The sequence below is a fragment of the Macrobrachium rosenbergii genome, chromosome 44 (assembly GCF_040412425.1).
Source record: "Macrobrachium rosenbergii isolate ZJJX-2024 chromosome 44, ASM4041242v1, whole genome shotgun sequence".
NCBI lineage: Eukaryota > Metazoa > Arthropoda > Malacostraca > Decapoda > Palaemonidae > Macrobrachium > Macrobrachium rosenbergii.
The window spans coordinates 11635504-11653003 of NC_089784.1; the positions used below are offsets into that span (position 1 = coordinate 11635504).

General features: G+C 36.7%; 1 protein-coding gene across 2 annotated transcripts in view; it reads left to right on the top strand.

The window, feature by feature from the left end:
* Window positions 1–17500, top strand: part of LOC136829337 (serine/threonine-protein kinase SIK2-like) — a 151456-nt gene that overhangs the window by 10994 nt on the left and 122962 nt on the right. The window contains exon 1 of one of the 2 annotated variants that reach the window (XM_067087741.1): window positions 428–663. The exons of the other annotated variant lie outside the window; for it this stretch is intronic. Within the exon in view, the coding sequence (XP_066943842.1) occupies window positions 541–663 (123 nt within the window). The 5' untranslated portion in view covers window positions 428–540. Of the gene's footprint in view, window positions 1–427; window positions 664–17500 lie in introns of those variants that run through there. 2 annotated transcript variants of the gene reach the window in all.

The window sequence follows — 17500 nt, forward strand, 5'->3', positions numbered from 1 at the left end:
AGCAACAGTCTACTCAAGTTTTCTGGAATATGTTAAACGTACTGTAATGTGTGCCGGAAGACCTTGTCTATTATTTTTTTTGGACGGAAAATGGAGCGGGAAATTATACTTATCTTTCTGTCAGAACTGAGAATTCTCGGGAAAGCTCTTCTGTACCCTAACGTCGCGTTCACGGGCAACTATCTCTGTGGAAAGTTTCCAGTTAGTGTTTTAAGCGGGATTATCTTTGCAACATAACATTTCCAATTCTTTGCTATTTTCTTATGTGATGGTTTATAATTTCCTGCTTATTCATGACGAACTCTCGTAAAACCAATATACATATTAGCAGCGGAATACTTGGATGAGTTGGATGAGTGCTAGCAAAAATTGATACCGACTAGCGGGCTGAATGGTGGGAGTGACGTCATCAAGCATAGGGCTCACCGACTTTGACGGTACCGTAGTGTGGGCACTGACGGTGTACGAGTTGGATGTACGTTCGGCCATGACGCACTTCCACCACGCCCGCATCTAAACGCTCCCCGGTCTCACCCGGAGATGGTCATGGCCGAAAAACCTAAGGCGCCCGTGAAAGTGGGCTTTTACGATATCGAAAAGACGATTGGTAAAGGGAATTTCGCCGTTGTTAAGTTAGCAAGACATCGGATCACGAAAACAGAGGTCAGTTTGATCGTGTTTGAAGAGTGAGTTCTTTTTCCGGCACTGCTGCAGAATTTGCCTCTCTTCTCTCTCTCTCTCTTTCTCTCTCGTGGACGTAGTAATACCTCTTGTCCTTTTGTCTGTAACAACCTCCCTTCCACATGAACCCTTAGTAGGCCTCTCATCTCTTGGCATGTCAATCCACTCGCCTCATCTTTATCCTTCATTTTTAGGAAGTTCACGTCGCCAGCGTTCTCTCTCTCTCTCTCTCTCTCTCTCTCTCTCTCTCTCTCTCTCTCTCTCTCTCTCTCTCTCCAGGTGTCTTGATGGCATCTCGCCTCCACTCACCAACCGCATCGTAACACTCTTGACCTTGTTCTGTAGTGGCATTTTTGGCACCTTGACCTTGGAGAGTTTGAGAGCTCCTCTTTGAACCCGCAGTTCAACTCTAGGATACACCTTCTAAGAAATATCTGGTGGAAAGAATGATTTGTTATTATTTTGCTATCATTATTATTGCGTTTGTTATTATTATTGTTATGTCAAGCATAGCCTATTGATGATGGTGGTTAGGCCTAACATCAAAACGTGTGAAATGAAAGATCCGCCTTTCGGTCCGTTTTTAGTGCTTAAAGAGTATAGACACTGGAGACGTGAAGGTTTACGTTGTTTACAGAAATGCTCACGAACGCGTGAGTTCTTGTTTTCGCGTGCAATAAACTTCCTGGTTTTCCTCGTGTGTGATGTGCTTGGACGGGGTGTTCTGTTGAACTCTTACTTTAACCATATCGGCCGTTTGTTATGGTTCTGTATCGCTGCTAACTCTCATCTTTAACAGCGCTGGATTAAACCATGTGGTTGTACCATGTTGTCTTATCTTCGCTTACTAAACATGCCTTATAAATCATAGGAATGTGCTTTTAAATGTTCTGCTTATCCTCGTGACCTTCGTGAGAGATGATCCGTTTTAAACATCTCGCAGTACTCCGAAAGCTGGTTTTATAATTGAGTAGATTCTTTCTTCTTAATGAAGTATTTATCACGAAAAAATGAGACGAAACGTGAGGGGAATTGTTTATGGTCGTCGTAATATTTTAGGTAAGATTAACTGACCGTGATAAGGCAGTGATCAGATTAGTTATACATCGTGTTTTTGAGATAGCCACTGCTGGAGGGGTTGCGCACTAGACAATTTGACAAAACCTCATACAGCGGAAATGATGTTTTTCTTTACTTTATCTCTTTATTTACTATTTGTTTTTATATGGTGCCGGTTGTTCTCATAATTTGTCATGTTTTTGTTCAAGGCTGTAATTAGTATGTGATGTACCGTGTTTACTCATATTGATCGGTCGATTTCATTGAAAAATGTATGAACGTTTTGTAGTGGGGATTCAGCACTCTCGGTCGATAGTACGTTATCTGCTGTTACGCAATTAGTACAATGTTTGTGGTTCAGAATAGGGCAGAAATATCATGTCAGAGCCTGAAAGGAAGAATAATTGTATTTAAATCCCTTTAATAATATTGTGTTTTTAATTTTTTAGGGATTTTGAATATGGTCAACGAAAGTGATGTAAATTGCAAGATATTTTATAGTCAAAACACCCATAGAATTTGCTGAAAATGACATGCAAAATCATAGTCCACTGTGATCGAAGGTCTCCCAGCAACAGCAAAACCCATTTTCGTAAATTTTCCCTTCAGCACTTTCAAGTTTATAAAGTATGTGATGCTAAACGTAGTGCTACTGTTACTGTTTCGACTGCATTTGTTAATTATATTCATAGTTGTTTATTCCTGTAAGTACCGCTCTGAAATTGTCGTTTCATCTCATTATGTTTTTTGGTATGTATGTGTGTGCGTGCGTGCGAAAAGGGATGCGTAAATTTTTCTGGCACTGATCTTAATCCAGGTGAGGAACCGGCTTAGCGTGAAGCTGTACGACGCAAATCTGTTGGACATCATTCTGCGTTAATTTTCTGGAAAAGTTGACCTTGGGACAGCTGCCAGTGCTTTGTGTCTCTTGGTGGTAACCTGGGTCCGGTTCCAGAGCCAAATGCAAATGCATATGAAACTGTTGAAAAGCTAATTTAAGGTCTATAAGTCGTGGGCCCAATTTCAGTGGGTCGCTCTTAGTCTAGGTTTGTGCGATTCTTTTGTTGGTCAAATTTGGGTTGATCAGTCATTAGCCAAGTTTTTTTATGATTCACAGTCCAAAGTTTGGTGGTAATCCATCTGACAGGGGGGGAAGAGGGTCATAAATGCATAAAAAATTACTCGTGTGCATTGTTAGAATGTTGCCTATGGGTTATTGATCCAGGGTTTATTGTTATCATAAAAATATTTTCATGAAACGTTTTGGAGATAGACTGTCATTGATCAAAGCCATGTGCATCTCAATCGATTAATGACGTAGGTTAGCGATAATTGGTGAAAATGTCCTAAATTAAGTGGAATATTCTGATATTTTTATGTGAAGCTGTGATGTTGGGGAATGCTAAGTCCAAAATCACCTCTTTCCATTTAAAAGTTGCTATAAGTTATGGTAGATTCTTTTACCAGAAAAATGTTAATGAGAATTGTTAACTGAAGGATGCTCGATTTCTTGATATAGGCCTATATGAAGTTCATTCAAGAAATTGTTGAAGCATAAGAGAAGCTGTGCATGGAGCTTAGAACTAGTTTCAGAAGGCAATTAATGAAAATATACCTTTTTGTAGTTTACTGAATAATAGTACATTTGATTTTTCAAAAGTTCTGGCAGATAGATTGCACATAACCGTAGGCTATACGATCCTATGATATCGTGAACGGTTGTTTGCTATTATGCGTTTGTCATTTATTGTTTAGCACACTGATGATAATTAAGAAAAAAATCTTATGGTCATTAACACGCTTTACTGGCATTTTAAGATAGAAGTGTATGCAAAGAAGAATATGGAATTCGGAGTATTTGAAGACGCTCCTAGTGTAGATGTTCATATGTTATGAGGGATAGATTGTTCAAAAAAATTAATTCTCTTTAATGAAAAGACTGTTGTTGTCTAGTGGCCTTTGCATCTTCGCTGCCCTTGTGTGAGCAAAAAAAATTATATAAAAATGGATCATAGAATTAAAGGCCCAGACTGTAGTCTTGTTTCGATGGAGTGAGTGTTTTATAAAATTGTTGAATGCGAAGGATAGAAGAGTCTGGAGAGTAAGAATTCCTGTTGACTGTTGATGCAAGGAGTGTAGTCAAGTAGTTTAAAAATAGGAAGCCATTAGGACTTGAGGGAACTGCAAGTCAGTTGCTGCAGTATTAGTGTAATTGAGTTGCTAATCAGGGTGTCAAATGTGTCTAGACGAGGATTAAATATTCCATTTTATAAGGGGGAAAAAAGGTGATACAGGAAAGTGGAAGAATTAGTTGGGTGTATACCTTGGTAAGGTGCATTATAGCATTTTTGACTGAGAGAGCAAGACATGATAGATGAATTGATAAAGAAAGAGAACTGTTGGTGTAGACGATGAAGAAGATAAGATGATGAAGTATTTATGGAAGAGTTCCGTTAGAAATTTGAGAAGTAAATGAAAATCCTCTACCTATTGTGTCTACCTAGAGAAAACTTGCTGTTGAACTGATAATACTGTGATGTGGGCATGATGAAGAAAATCGATTAGGAGTTTGTTTGAGTGTAATTAAAAGTTTTTATGATGAGAGTAAAGCGTGTGTTAGTAGCCTATATATGTGACTGGTGAAAAAGATGGTCTAAGACAAGATGGTACTTTATTCCCATAGCTATTTAATGAATTTTATGGGTATAGTAAAAGAAGTCAGAGAAAGGAAAAAGGTCTAGGTGCGAAGTTGTCGGCTAGATGGTCACAAGTGGGCAGTGCAGTAGTTGATGTATGCCGGAGAGACCGGCAAGAGTTGGTAAGAGTAGCAAGTTGATAGTGAATATGAGCAAGAATAAGGTAAAGGGTAAATGGAAGACAGTAAAGTGGAGAAGTGAAAGTAAGAAAGGAGTAGATTTATGTCTGTATTAGGAGTAAATGGAGTCGATTAAGGTAGGATGAGAGAAGAAGAGATACACTGAGTTGATGAAGCAAGGAAGATCTGTACCAAAGACTAGAGATAGAAGAGGAGTGTTTATAAAAGAAAATAGTTTGTGAAGGGATTGTTAAGCCAACTGTCTTTTATGAAAGTGAAATTCCCATGCTGAATGAGAGAAAAAGTTGAAGGATTTTGAGATCAGATGTCTGCTTGGTAAGTGTGGAGTATGAAAGGTTGACAGGGTAAGAAGTATAGAGATACGACGATGCGGCGAATAAGGTTTTAAAGTACGGATCATTCGGAAGTTTTGGGAGGAATTGGAGTGGAGACCACCGAGAAAGTGTTGGGTGGAAGGGTTAGGAGTTGAGCTGAAATGCAAAAGACCCGTGATTTCATAAAGCACAAGAATGCACAGAAGATAAAGGTTTGTGGTACAGTGTTTATTGGGGGTCCAGTGCACTTGCACTGGTAATTTGTGTTCTGTGCAGGTAGATGAAATAATAAATAAGAGCTTATGTGTATAGGGTAGATAGAAAATTGTGTACTATTTATTAGGGGTGTGACGTCATTTTACCGAGAATAATTTGATGCTCCCAAGATTTGCCTTTAGCTTAGAATTCATAAAATTACCTTGCTACTGGCATTTTAAAAATTTTCTAATAGAAAGTTTCAAATAAAATATCTTTTCTTGCACTAAAGTAAAAAGTTATGTCTACCGTTAAAAGCTGCACGATGAAAAATATGTATTGTTCCGCTCGAGATTTTTTCTTTTTCTACTTTTATAAAATTTATATTAATTCTAGTACTTTGGATGCCATTAAGAATAATTGGATTTATGCACTATTTTATGTACAGAAATGTGGTTTTTATGCTCGTTGTAGTGTATTAAAGGATTCTCGGTCATTTTTTTTATATAAGAAAATAGATACCATAGGCGCAGAGACAACTATCACTAGTTTTATTAGAGGAGCAAAAATGCCCTCCTGAGCAAAATGGCTGTCAGTGTATTATATATATATATATATATATATATATATATATATATATATATATATATATATATATATATATATATATATATATAGCCTATACTGTACATATGTATATAAAAATAGGTGCATCAAGTTAAAATAATTGGATTTCAATTTTAGCCTAAAAATGGTAGGTTATATTTTAGTAGGCTGATTTCATGACTGGAAATAAAGAGATTTTAAGCCTACGGACCGGAGTTGGAAAATTTCTTGCGTTGGTTAATGGTTGTAACAGGAAGAGCTGGATTGAATGTAATTAAGGCAGGAATGAACAGAATTATGTGCGAACAGCAGGTTGACGAGAAGAGGCTTCCTCTCTCTCTCTCTCTCTCTCTCTCTCTCTCTCTCTCTCTCTCTCTCTCTCTCTCTCTCACACACACACACACACACACACACACACACACACACACACACACACAATTGCATATGATTTGACCTTTATTCCCGATGTTTCTAGTAGCTTCATCGTCATAACTTTTCTTATGTATCGATTCATCCTTAATGTCGACCGCCACATGGATTTGACTGTCGAAGCTTAATGAATTTCTCCGGGTCGGGAAAAATGAAGTCTTGGAACTGGCAGTTGAAAAATGAAGTATACCTATTCTGGCTTGTGGAATAGTTTGATAGCTCGTTAGTTTCTGTATCTCAGGGAATGTGTTTACAACATAATGTTAACCGATGAATGAACAAGATAAGAGTTAAATGAGTGGGTGATAGACAGGGAGGAAGAAGATGAAGATTTAGGCCGTGAGGTTAGAGGAGGAGGAGGAGGAGGAGGAGGAGGAGGAGGAGGAGGTGGTGTGGAGGAGGCGAGACGCTGGTAGCGTTGTCGTAGCAACGCAACCGCCTTCGCCCACACGTGCATTGGCGTTATAGAAGACTATATTTGCCATTCTTATTCAGCAATTTTTTCTGAGTTGATCTCATTTGAAACTGCGGGGGAAGATGCAAATTTATGTAAGCATGTCTTGACATACACCATTGGTAAAATCGAGTCATTTTTGTTGCCCTTATAGAATTTTATGCTTAAGGACTTGAGTGTGGAGAGTGTGCTTTGTAAACCACGCACAGTGATGCAGTCTTAATTGATAATAGTGAAGAAAAGCTGCCAAAATGGTAAAAAGAACTTGAAAATGTTTGCAGGTTAAGAAAATCTAGGAGTTAATTTCAAAAAGAGCAAGGTAAAAGATTAGGTGATGCTAGGGAGTTTGGTAGTTGAATATGAGCGGCTGAAATTATATATATATGTGTGGTATTTATAAAGTAAGAAGGTGTATAATATTTAAAAGTATGAAGGGGTTAAAGGGGGCTGGGGCAAGAAGTGCAGGTACGAAGATGCGTTGAAGGTGTAAATAAAGCAAGGTGAAAATATGAGTGAGTGTTTTGAGGTGGTGTGATCGCGTTGAGAGAATTGAGGAATATTGGTTAATGAAAAGTCTGTATAGAAGTTCTGAGAGAAACGGAGAAAATGATTGACATGAAGGTTGAAAGTAGGTTATGGAGCGGAAACCCCTTAGTGTCCAGGAACTGCTGAAGTAGTACGGAATAGGGGTAAGTGACACTCTTATTGTAGAGAGGTCGACGTACTTCTGATGGATCTTCTGTGCAGGAACTGGAAGAAATTCAAATTCTGGAAGTTTTCTGCACAGGGGCTCATCTTTCATTTAGGAGATAAAGAATGAAAGTCGGAGTGGCTATTGTTTTGTTTGTCTCTTAGCAGGGAAAGAAGCTAATTGGTAATTAATGTTAATTGAGACAGCATAAGTTGCACACACCACCAGGAAGAGGAATGTTTGATAGATCCATAGTATGGTATGGTGCATGTGCATATATATATATATATATATATATATATATATATATATATATATATATATATATATATATATATATATATATATATATATACATATATGTATGTATGTATGTGTGTGTGTATGTGTATGTACAGTATGTATGTAATAATATGCATGTGTTTACGTAACGGAGAGAGAGAGAGAGAGAGAGAGAGAAGGTGTTTTTTGCATATGTATGTATATGGTAACTCTTTCTCAGTGAAAATAACAAGCCAATAGGAAAAAGGGAGATCCTCTTAAAGTTTTGTAAAAGGAAAGAACTATGAACATGTTCTGGGTGTTGGTACTTTTACTGACACAAGTTACCGTAGGTAAAATAAATCTTTACGTCGTCTATCTGGGACTCATTGGTTTTAATCCGGTGACCATTCCTTCCGGAGATAGAGAACGCGATGACGCCAACAGTGATAGAATTGAGCTGGTTTATCAGGTATATTTACCGCCAACTGTGCGTATAAATCAGTGATTAGGCTATAAGACTTCGAACGCATAAAAACTCAGATGAGGACGAGTCTGGGTGGTAGTAAGAATGGAGGAATGATACACGTATGTAATAATTTCCCTGTGGCCGAGTCTGGGTGCAGTCAGAATGAAGGAATGATACACGTATGTAATAATTCCCCTGTTAGGTATCAGTTAATGTAATGATCCTGGCATTTTTCCGTGTTTAAAGTGGGTCATGTAATTGTTAACAGGTTCGTTGAATGCAGTTGATGAAATCAGATGAACATTTCATGACCTTTAATCATTTCGACCCAGTTTTGGCTTCTTAGGCCATAATAACCGAAAATGCTACATTCTCCTAGGCAATGTTTCAGTCATGCTGGCATTTCAGGTGATGAATCTGGCAGTCGTGCTATTCTTGAAGTTCGGCTGTCGGGCCTTAAAATGGCTCGGAACCCTGGCAAGGAATGTCTTCTCTAAATTAACAATAATGTCGAGACATATGAAATATTAACCATTGGAATGTGTATACTTTTTGAGAGGCCGGTGGGGAGGGCAACCTCAACTTTTCGTTATACCCAGGCTTGATGAAGGAAAAGTGAACAGCGGTGGCTCGTACGTCTGTGATGTATGAATCGTGGGAAACAAGTGAAAAGAGAATTCCAGAACTTCGCTCTAGACAGGTAGAATGTCAGCAAACTGAGCAATCGCCGGATTTTGGTGCTCGTAATTCTATTCAGAGATTTGACCTTTCCAGTTTTCTTTTTTTGTGAAAGCCTTTATCATTTAATGTGATGATTGTTAATCCAGGGGATTACACTTGTTTCATGAAATGGTGTGAAATTTTTTGCGCAATTAAATGATACTGCTCTCTCTCTCTCTCTCTCTCTCTCTCTCTCTCTCTCTCTCTCTCTCTCTATATATATATATATATATATATATATATATATATATATATATATATATATATGTGTGTGTGTGTGTGTGTGTGTGTGTGTTGTGTGTGTATTTGAGTGGACGGGCTAAATTGTGTTCTCTGATTATGATCATGATTATATGAAGGGTTTTTTATTCTGTAAAATTGACGGATGTTTTGCAATATTGTTCCATTTTCTTTACGGTGCCACTTAAGATAAATGATTTCAGTTTAACATTTTCTGAAACAAGCATGTACATTATATGTTTACATACATACATACATACACATATAGATGTATATACTGTATATATATTTATATATATATATATATATATATATATATATATATATATATATATATATATATATATATATAAGATTATGGTAGCAATTTTTTATCTTCCACTAAATGATCAGTTACAGTATATTGGCTACTGATAACAATTTTCTGCGAGGATTAATAATACAGTTTTTGTTATTTCTTATGAATTAAAGCTCTTAATACTTTTAATTCATAAGAATTAAAAGGATCTACAGTAAAGGAGATGATTTGATAGTGGCAACCAGTGTTCTTACCTGAGGGACTTCAAGTTTTTTGGGTATAAGTAGGAATAACTTTACAGCCGTATCTAGGATTAACCTTTTAGAGAAAACTGAAGTTATAAGGTTAGTAAACATTTAAATTTTGCAGCACAGTTTCGTATTGTCAGTGGTGCCCAGTGCTTGGGCTTTATGGCTGTTTCTGTGTGGCAACTTCATCTGGTGATTGTCTAGGAGCCCTCTTGTCAGTAATGGTGATATTCCGCCCAGTTGTTGGTTAGGATTGATGAGTTTGTTATTATTATTATTATTATTGTTATTATTATTATTATTATTATTATTATTATTATTATTATTATTATTATTATTATTATTACTCAGTAGATGAAACCTATTCATATGGAACAAGCCCACAGGGGCCATTGACTTGAAATTCAGGCTTCCAAAGAATATGGTGTTCATTTATGAAGAAGTAAGAGGAAGTAAAGTGAAATACAGAAAGAAGTGATCCCGCATATCAAAAAAGAAAATAAAGTAATAAATAGGTAAAGAATTATTAAAATGCAAGAAGAATAGCATTAGGGTAGTAATGCATTACACAAGGGAAGGCAGTTTATAGCTAATGTCTGACATTGTATATCTCCTGTTCATGAATATAAAATTAGGCCTGTGACTTGTATGAAATGAATTGAAGTTGGAGAATGCATTGGAGTGGCCGTGCAGGTGCTCATTAAGTTTCTTGTTTTTTGTTTGGGTGTCCCGTAATTCTGTTGTGGTGGTGTCCTTGATCCCAGTGACAGGTTAACACTAGGTCAGCACTAAAGAAAATGAAATGTGTACTTACGCATTTTTAATAGAGAGTTATGACAGATATTCTCAACCGACGAACTTCCAAGGGACCATTTAATGCTGAGCCAAGAGTCATTTGATCTTAGTCTCGGCAGCAGCAATGGTTTCTTCCGTCAATAGATATTTAAATATATATACAGAGATGAAGTCCCAATTGTAAGATAATAATAAAATTAATATTAAACAATTATATGTGAATGGTGGGTGATTGAAAACCTAGACAATCCTGATCAACTGACGGAAAGTAATGTTGTTGACAATAAGTGACTGGCATGACAAGTAAAACTTTAGCGTCACTTGAGAAAGAACTGAGTAGTAGTGTTTTGAAGGAAATCAAAACAGTGGTGCTAATATTCAGTTTTAAACCAGATAAGCCATGAATGTTGTCATTAGGGGTAAAAGCATCAGTTTGAGAAGTCTTTTACCCATGTTAAAAAAAAAATGGAAACTCCTCACTGTTAAGTTTACAGCTTAGCGGATGCATTTGGATTTTTTTTTTTTTCAAATTTACTCTTACCACGCCAACAAGGGTCATCGCAGCCAAAAAAAAAAAAATTATATGAAAATGAACAAAAAATTATAAGAGGGACAACATAATTAACAGAAATTCCTGTTCAACTGAGACAAATTTCCCATATTCCATACACATGAATATGCACATTTGCTAAGATTTAATTTTGGAGGAAGACAGAATTAAATGATTTTGTGCAATTTTACATCAGTTTATGAAGTCTCGAGTTCTAGACACGCGAAAATGAATACGGGATTCCATTATGAACTCGAGTGGTCTTTACTTGTGGAATGTTTGGCTTCGCAAGTTTGACGTTGGTAACTAATGCTCAGGGGTAACTTGGCAGCAATCACTCAAGTGTGTCAAGGTCAGGGTTGTCGCTTCTGATAAATATGCAGAATTTTTTTAAATGTTGAAAAAAAAGCAAAACTAAAGAATGGTTTTCGTTGCTGTTCGTAAAATTTGATTACCCAAGGTGCTGATATTTAGCATAGAAGATATTTGTGGATTAAGTGCAGACATATTTTGACTGTTGAACTCTTATAAGTCAATTGTTGATATGAAATTTCATCAGTTTTAATAATTTTTTTTTCTTGGGGTAATTTCATGCTGATACCCCAAAGATTTCTCATAACTAGATTTTACCCGGATGTCGATTTATTTGCAGGGTTTTTGGGCATTACAGGTAATCCCTATGTGATGTCCGTAGATTCAGGTGCATTATATTTTGAATGTTATTTTTCTGGGCGGTTAGCAGATTTTTTTTCCATGCCACCCTCGATTTTTTCAAGAAAAGTTCAATGAATCATTATCTTGATGCAACATAATCCCAAGATGAAACTTTTCTTCTGATGCTCCCAAACTGGATTACTGGATTATGCAGAAATGAATTTGATTTGCTGTTTTGTGGTGTACGGTGTTGGGATATAGCTTACAGTGAGAAATATCATCAAATATGAGTCTCCTTTCCTTATGTATATTCGTTGTGCGTTTCAGAAACATAATCCAAGAAGTTTTGGCAGAGTTGACTACATCCAGTTAACGCTTGTCTTTGTCGTTTTGTTTTTAGTGCAGCAAATATAGCGGGGTTTCGTCTTTTTTGTCATATGACCGTAGTTGTTGTGACGCCAATGTGTAACATTTACTTTATCATTTGCTGTTATTGATACAATCTTTCCGTCTAGTGATGCAACTCGAGAGCTTAACTTGGCTTGTCAGGGAGTGGATATGAGCTGCTGTTATTTTTGTGGGATATTGACAAATTATTGAAGGCAAATTTTAAACGTTATGAAATAGTTATTATTAGTAAATTTCGTAAATAATTACGAAATATTTATTTTAAGTCAGTCTCATGACATATGCAATTAACGTCGATGGTCAGCTTTAAGCAGAATAAGACATAAAAACTGCCACCTCTGGCAGTTTCGGTGGTACATGTTTGTCAGCTAATTTAGGACAGTTAACACGTTTTGCATGATGTTAGACAAAAGCACTGCAATTGAAAATACAAGTGACTATAGGAAATCAAGAAAATCGAACAAATTTGGTAATATACGAAAAAACTGAATATTTCCATCTAGTTGATTAGATCTCGTTTAACAAGTTTTTTTAAAGTGGCGTGACTGTCAAGTCTGTGGTGTTGAATTCCTACTGGATAATACTGATGCAAAGGTGAGTTTGAAGTAACCAGTGAAATATAACGATGTTTCCAATTTCCAAGTAGAAGAGGCCTGCGGGACGGGCGGCATAATGCCCTTATCTAACCCGGGCCCGAAGACAGCAGGAAAATGAATGAGAACAGATTGGCTCTTGGCCAAGGACGCAATAGATATGCCTCTAATGGTGCCATGAACGATTTGGTTTTTTATCATAAATTACCCATGCGCTGGGTCTCAACTTGTTGAACAAACTCATTTTTGTAGAAATTCCGTAACTCTTTCTTCTGTGATTTATCTGCACCCGCAAAGCATGGAATGCAAATGATGCCACTGTAGTAGAACGTGATCGTCATGTTTTAATCTACCACGAGATTGTTGCCTTTAACATCTTGTCTCTAAGGATTCTTGACAGTTGCTTTTGATGCAGGGAAGACAAATGGGAGCGGATAAGAGAGTGTTCAGTATGCTGGTTGTTTAGTTCCTTGCAGGATCTGTCCGCATTGTGCTCCATTCAAGTTGAGGTGTATTTTGGTGTCAATGTCAGTGATTTTGCAAAGAAGGGAGAACTGAAATTTGGGACATGGCTATAGTTTAGATCACCGAGACAGTAGGGACTATCGCAATTTGAACTGTGCTGCTGGAACTGTGTGCTAGAATAGTTTCTGTTCGACTGGCGTGCAAGACGGCCAAGGTCATCGACTACGAACCTTCTGAAAAAGAAGAGTTCGAGAAATTTTGAAAGGTTTCAAAGAGGCAGTTGCTCAGCATGACTAATTTTTTTTTCTCTAAGACGATTTTATTACTTAGAAAATAGTCAACTGTGAGAAAGGAAAAAGAAAAGAAGACGCTGACTGGACGTGGAGTTTTGAATGAACGGATTAAAAAAGTAGTCGATATAAAAGCAAAAAACTTTTTAAACAAAGTATTAAAAACAATTTAATCGTTAAAGAAAGGGTTTAATCATTTTTAGTATGATTAGAAAACGGTCGGAGAGTAGCAAAGAAGAGTGAGTTACATAATACACGCCAAGGTTGACTATGGGTCCCATAATCCTATACCTTAAGATGGAGGTGTAGGCCTAAAGGAGTTTTCGGGCTCGAGGCTGTTTCAAGCTAATCAAAATACAAGAACGAGATGTACCAAGTCAGAAGATACGTATGACATGTGAAATAGCTGGATGCCATTTTACTGAGGAATGTAAACGGTCAAAACGCCTTCTCGCCCTCATTCGATGTTTCAGGATACTGCTTTTTAGTCTAGAAGTAGTAGAAGTGTCGCTTTTCGCAAGAGGAAAACACATGTCATAGTCAAAAGCTGAGGTCAAAATGTTTCCCGAGTCGTTATTGGTATATTTATTCCATTTACGGAATGAAATGCAAAGTTGAATTAACGTTATTTTGGGAAGCAAATTAAGGAAACCGCGTTCAATGAAATCCACTTCAGTAGAAGAGGATTAACTTTCAGACTAACAGTACATTGTAAGTGCTAATTTTATCGATCATTTTATCGTTATTAACCTAATAGAAAGATCTGACTAAGGATTGAAGATTGTATTAAACATGGTTTTTACCTATGGGTGAAGTGACTGATTATAATTATATATATATATATATATATATATATATATATATATATATATATATATATATATATATATATATATATATATATAAAATTATGTATATGTTCGTACACACACACACATATATATATATATATATGTAATTTATCTATCTATCTGTCTATCTATCCATCTGTCCATCTATATCTATATATATATATATATATATAAAAGAAAAGAAGAAGATATATATATATATATATATATATATACATATCATACATAATACATGGATACCACTGTGGCAGTTATATTAATCTGAAGTGGCTAAAATGATTGAAATAGACATGAAAGAACGCCATTAAGAAACTTATGAATTTATTTGTAAATGCTGCGCTGCAATTTAATCAGTACCATCAGAATTGAATTGATTTCAGAACTTGCATAATTTTGCGTGATTTGTGATCAGGGTCATGCCACGAGGCCTGGAATATCCGCCTAAGAAAATACCAACATTTGCAAATCAATATTACCGTCGAGCTCGGATGTGTCATTTGATCAGCATTCTGGGAATGCAATATTCATTATTGCATTATCTGGGACTCTCTCTCTCTCTCTCTCTCTCTCTCTCTCTCTCTCTCTCTCTCTCTCTCTCTCTCTCTGTCACGTGGACATACATTCACGCACTTTCAATGCCCTGCTGCGCCGAGTTCTAAATGCTTGAGTACGAATTCAATTTAGCCCCGTCTCTGCCAGTATGTCTGTTTCTTTCTGTCTTGTTTCAAAGTATTTGATTACATAAGCTAGCTTTAAAACTTTTTTTCATACCCCTACACGCTCCTCTCTCTCTCTCTCTTTTGATTAAATGGCACTTTGGGCCCTGTCCTGAGCATTTTGTTTAGAAGTCTCTCTCCCTTCGAGATAACCCCGAGCCCCGTTGAGATGAAACATTTCGTGAGTATTCTACAGACTCTCTCTCTCTCTCTCTCTCTCTCTCTCTCTCTCTCTCTCTCTCTCTCTCTCTCTCTCTCTCTCTCTCTCTCTGCAGACACATACACGAAATATCAGGAGGAGAGTTTATTGGTTTCTTTATAACTTGATATTTTTTTCAAACTAATTTTTAAATACTTTTAAGAAGCCAATTAGCCTATTTGTTTTTGGTTTTGATTTTTATCAGTTTCCAAGTTTTGAAATCCATTCTGACCTGTGGCCGTAATGTATCCCCCCCCCTCTCTCTCTCATTGTGAGTAGACTGACCTACACAGCTTTTCGATTGTAGTTTATGTATATTTGTTAATAGTTTCGGAAAATTTTTGCACATCATTCGGACACAGCGTTTTTATGTTATTCATGGCTTTATTTATTGATTGATTGATTGATTTATTTATTTATTTAGAGAGAGAGAGAGAGAGAGAGAGAGAAAGAGAGAGAGAGAAATATGACTACGATGAAACGGTGACCAGTTCCTGCAAATAATGTATCTGTGTGCCCCTAGAGATATGCGGGTACACAACAGCGATTATATTATAATGTTATGGCATTGGTTTCCTAAGTTATTTCTTCTTGTTGAAGTGAGTGATTGCAGGGGTTGCTTGCTTCTGTACATGTGCCTTTCATTTACACGTGGTGTGACGTTAAGAGCCCTACGTTTCGCACCCGTGTCCTCTCACGTAAAGAGAACTTCATTCTTCTAATAGCTCTCTCTCTCTCTCTCTCTCTCTCTCTCTCTCTCTCTCTCTCTCTCTCTCTCTCTCTCTCTCTCTCTCTCTCTCTTAAAATGTATGGTAGGCTTAAACTCCCAAACTCACCCACGTGGTTTTAAAGTCATGGTCACAAGGGAGCTTCCCTGGCATCTCTTAGCACCTTGCCGCCAAATCTGTGCGCCAAGTAGTCACTGTTAGTAGACAGTGTTGAGTCATTCAAGTTCTGTGCTCATGTGACAGAACTTTAACGAATACCTGTGACTTGAAAATAGCCAATTAGATGTAACGTTTTGTGCTAAATCTATCGTATAGATTCTGGAAGTGCCCCTCCCTCCCCCCCCTTCCACCAAAAAATAAAAATTGCTTCCTGTGGCTCCCATAAGGCTGAATTAATATGTGTTTGTGTGTATTCATGAACGAAATTGTTTATATTTGCAGATGATTGTCGAAGAGCTTTGAGATGTAGTCATTAACAAGTGCTTACACACGTTATTATTTATGTAGCTTGTATCAGTCTTAATAGGTGTGACAGCTGCACTATGTTACTGAGAAATTTTCATCAAGACATTCTTTATTGAATTAAATCATTTAAAGCAAATAATGTGTCTATACCATAGGTGGCTATAGGTCTTGTGACACCAATTTTAAAATGAAATCAATCATTCCAATCCAGGAAAGGGCTGCGGATCTAGACGAGTTTTCTTAAAATATTTGTCCAAGCGCAAGTCAGTCTGTTCTTGCTCCCGCAAGATGCTAACGCCTGAATTGCGTTTACTCTGCATTGGTTTTCCTGAGTTACTTAGTATATGAGGTTGTTAGTTGACGGTAGCTACGCCAGCAAATGACAGAAAAATAAAACTTGGGGTTTACCTTGGAACACGTGTTACCATGCAAACATTTAGATATATATATATATACATATATATACAGCATATAACTATATGTAAATTATATATATATATATATATATATAACTATATATAATATTATATATATATATATATATATATATATATATATATATATATATATATATATATATATATATATATATATTTTTTTTGCTGATGGAGGGGAAGCTTCCAAGACAAAACAGCAGTCATTCTGATATTTATCTGTTAACTACTTGTGCCTGTATTTGCATAAGACTAAGATTACATAGACTTCCGTTCCGGCTGTATGGCTTTGTCATTCTAACTTGAACAGATCTCAGACATTCTCATGAGCTCTTCTTTTTCTCTTAATCAGCACCCAGTCGCATCGATTAGTACTGCTTGTCTCTGACGCTCTTGGTTTTTCCCAGTAATATTTTTTTATTTTTAGAATTTTTGAAAAGCCTTTGTGTGACGGGCAGTAGGCGACTGGAGTCTGTTCGCGGAAGTTTGATAGAGGTTTCATTTTCATTTCGTTTATTGGAAATTGCCAGCTTTTTTTTTTATAGGATAATTATTCTACGAACCGTGAATGCTTGCTTTTGTGAAGCCGGGTAGAACGTCCATGCAATGGGTAATAGTTCTAACATGTTTCCAATTCTCACATTTCTGTTTCGAAGAGACTCCTGTTAATGTTGTTATTAAAATTATTATTACTAGGAGCAGCAATTCTCCTTAAGATGATATTCTTCTACTCTTGACTTTTCGGGATTCATTATAACCCATTGCTAATTGTACCAAATTGCCTTGTAATTTGTAAGGCAGGGCGTTAACCCCGCTCTCAGCCCTGCTCTTTTATCCAGGCTTAGGACCGG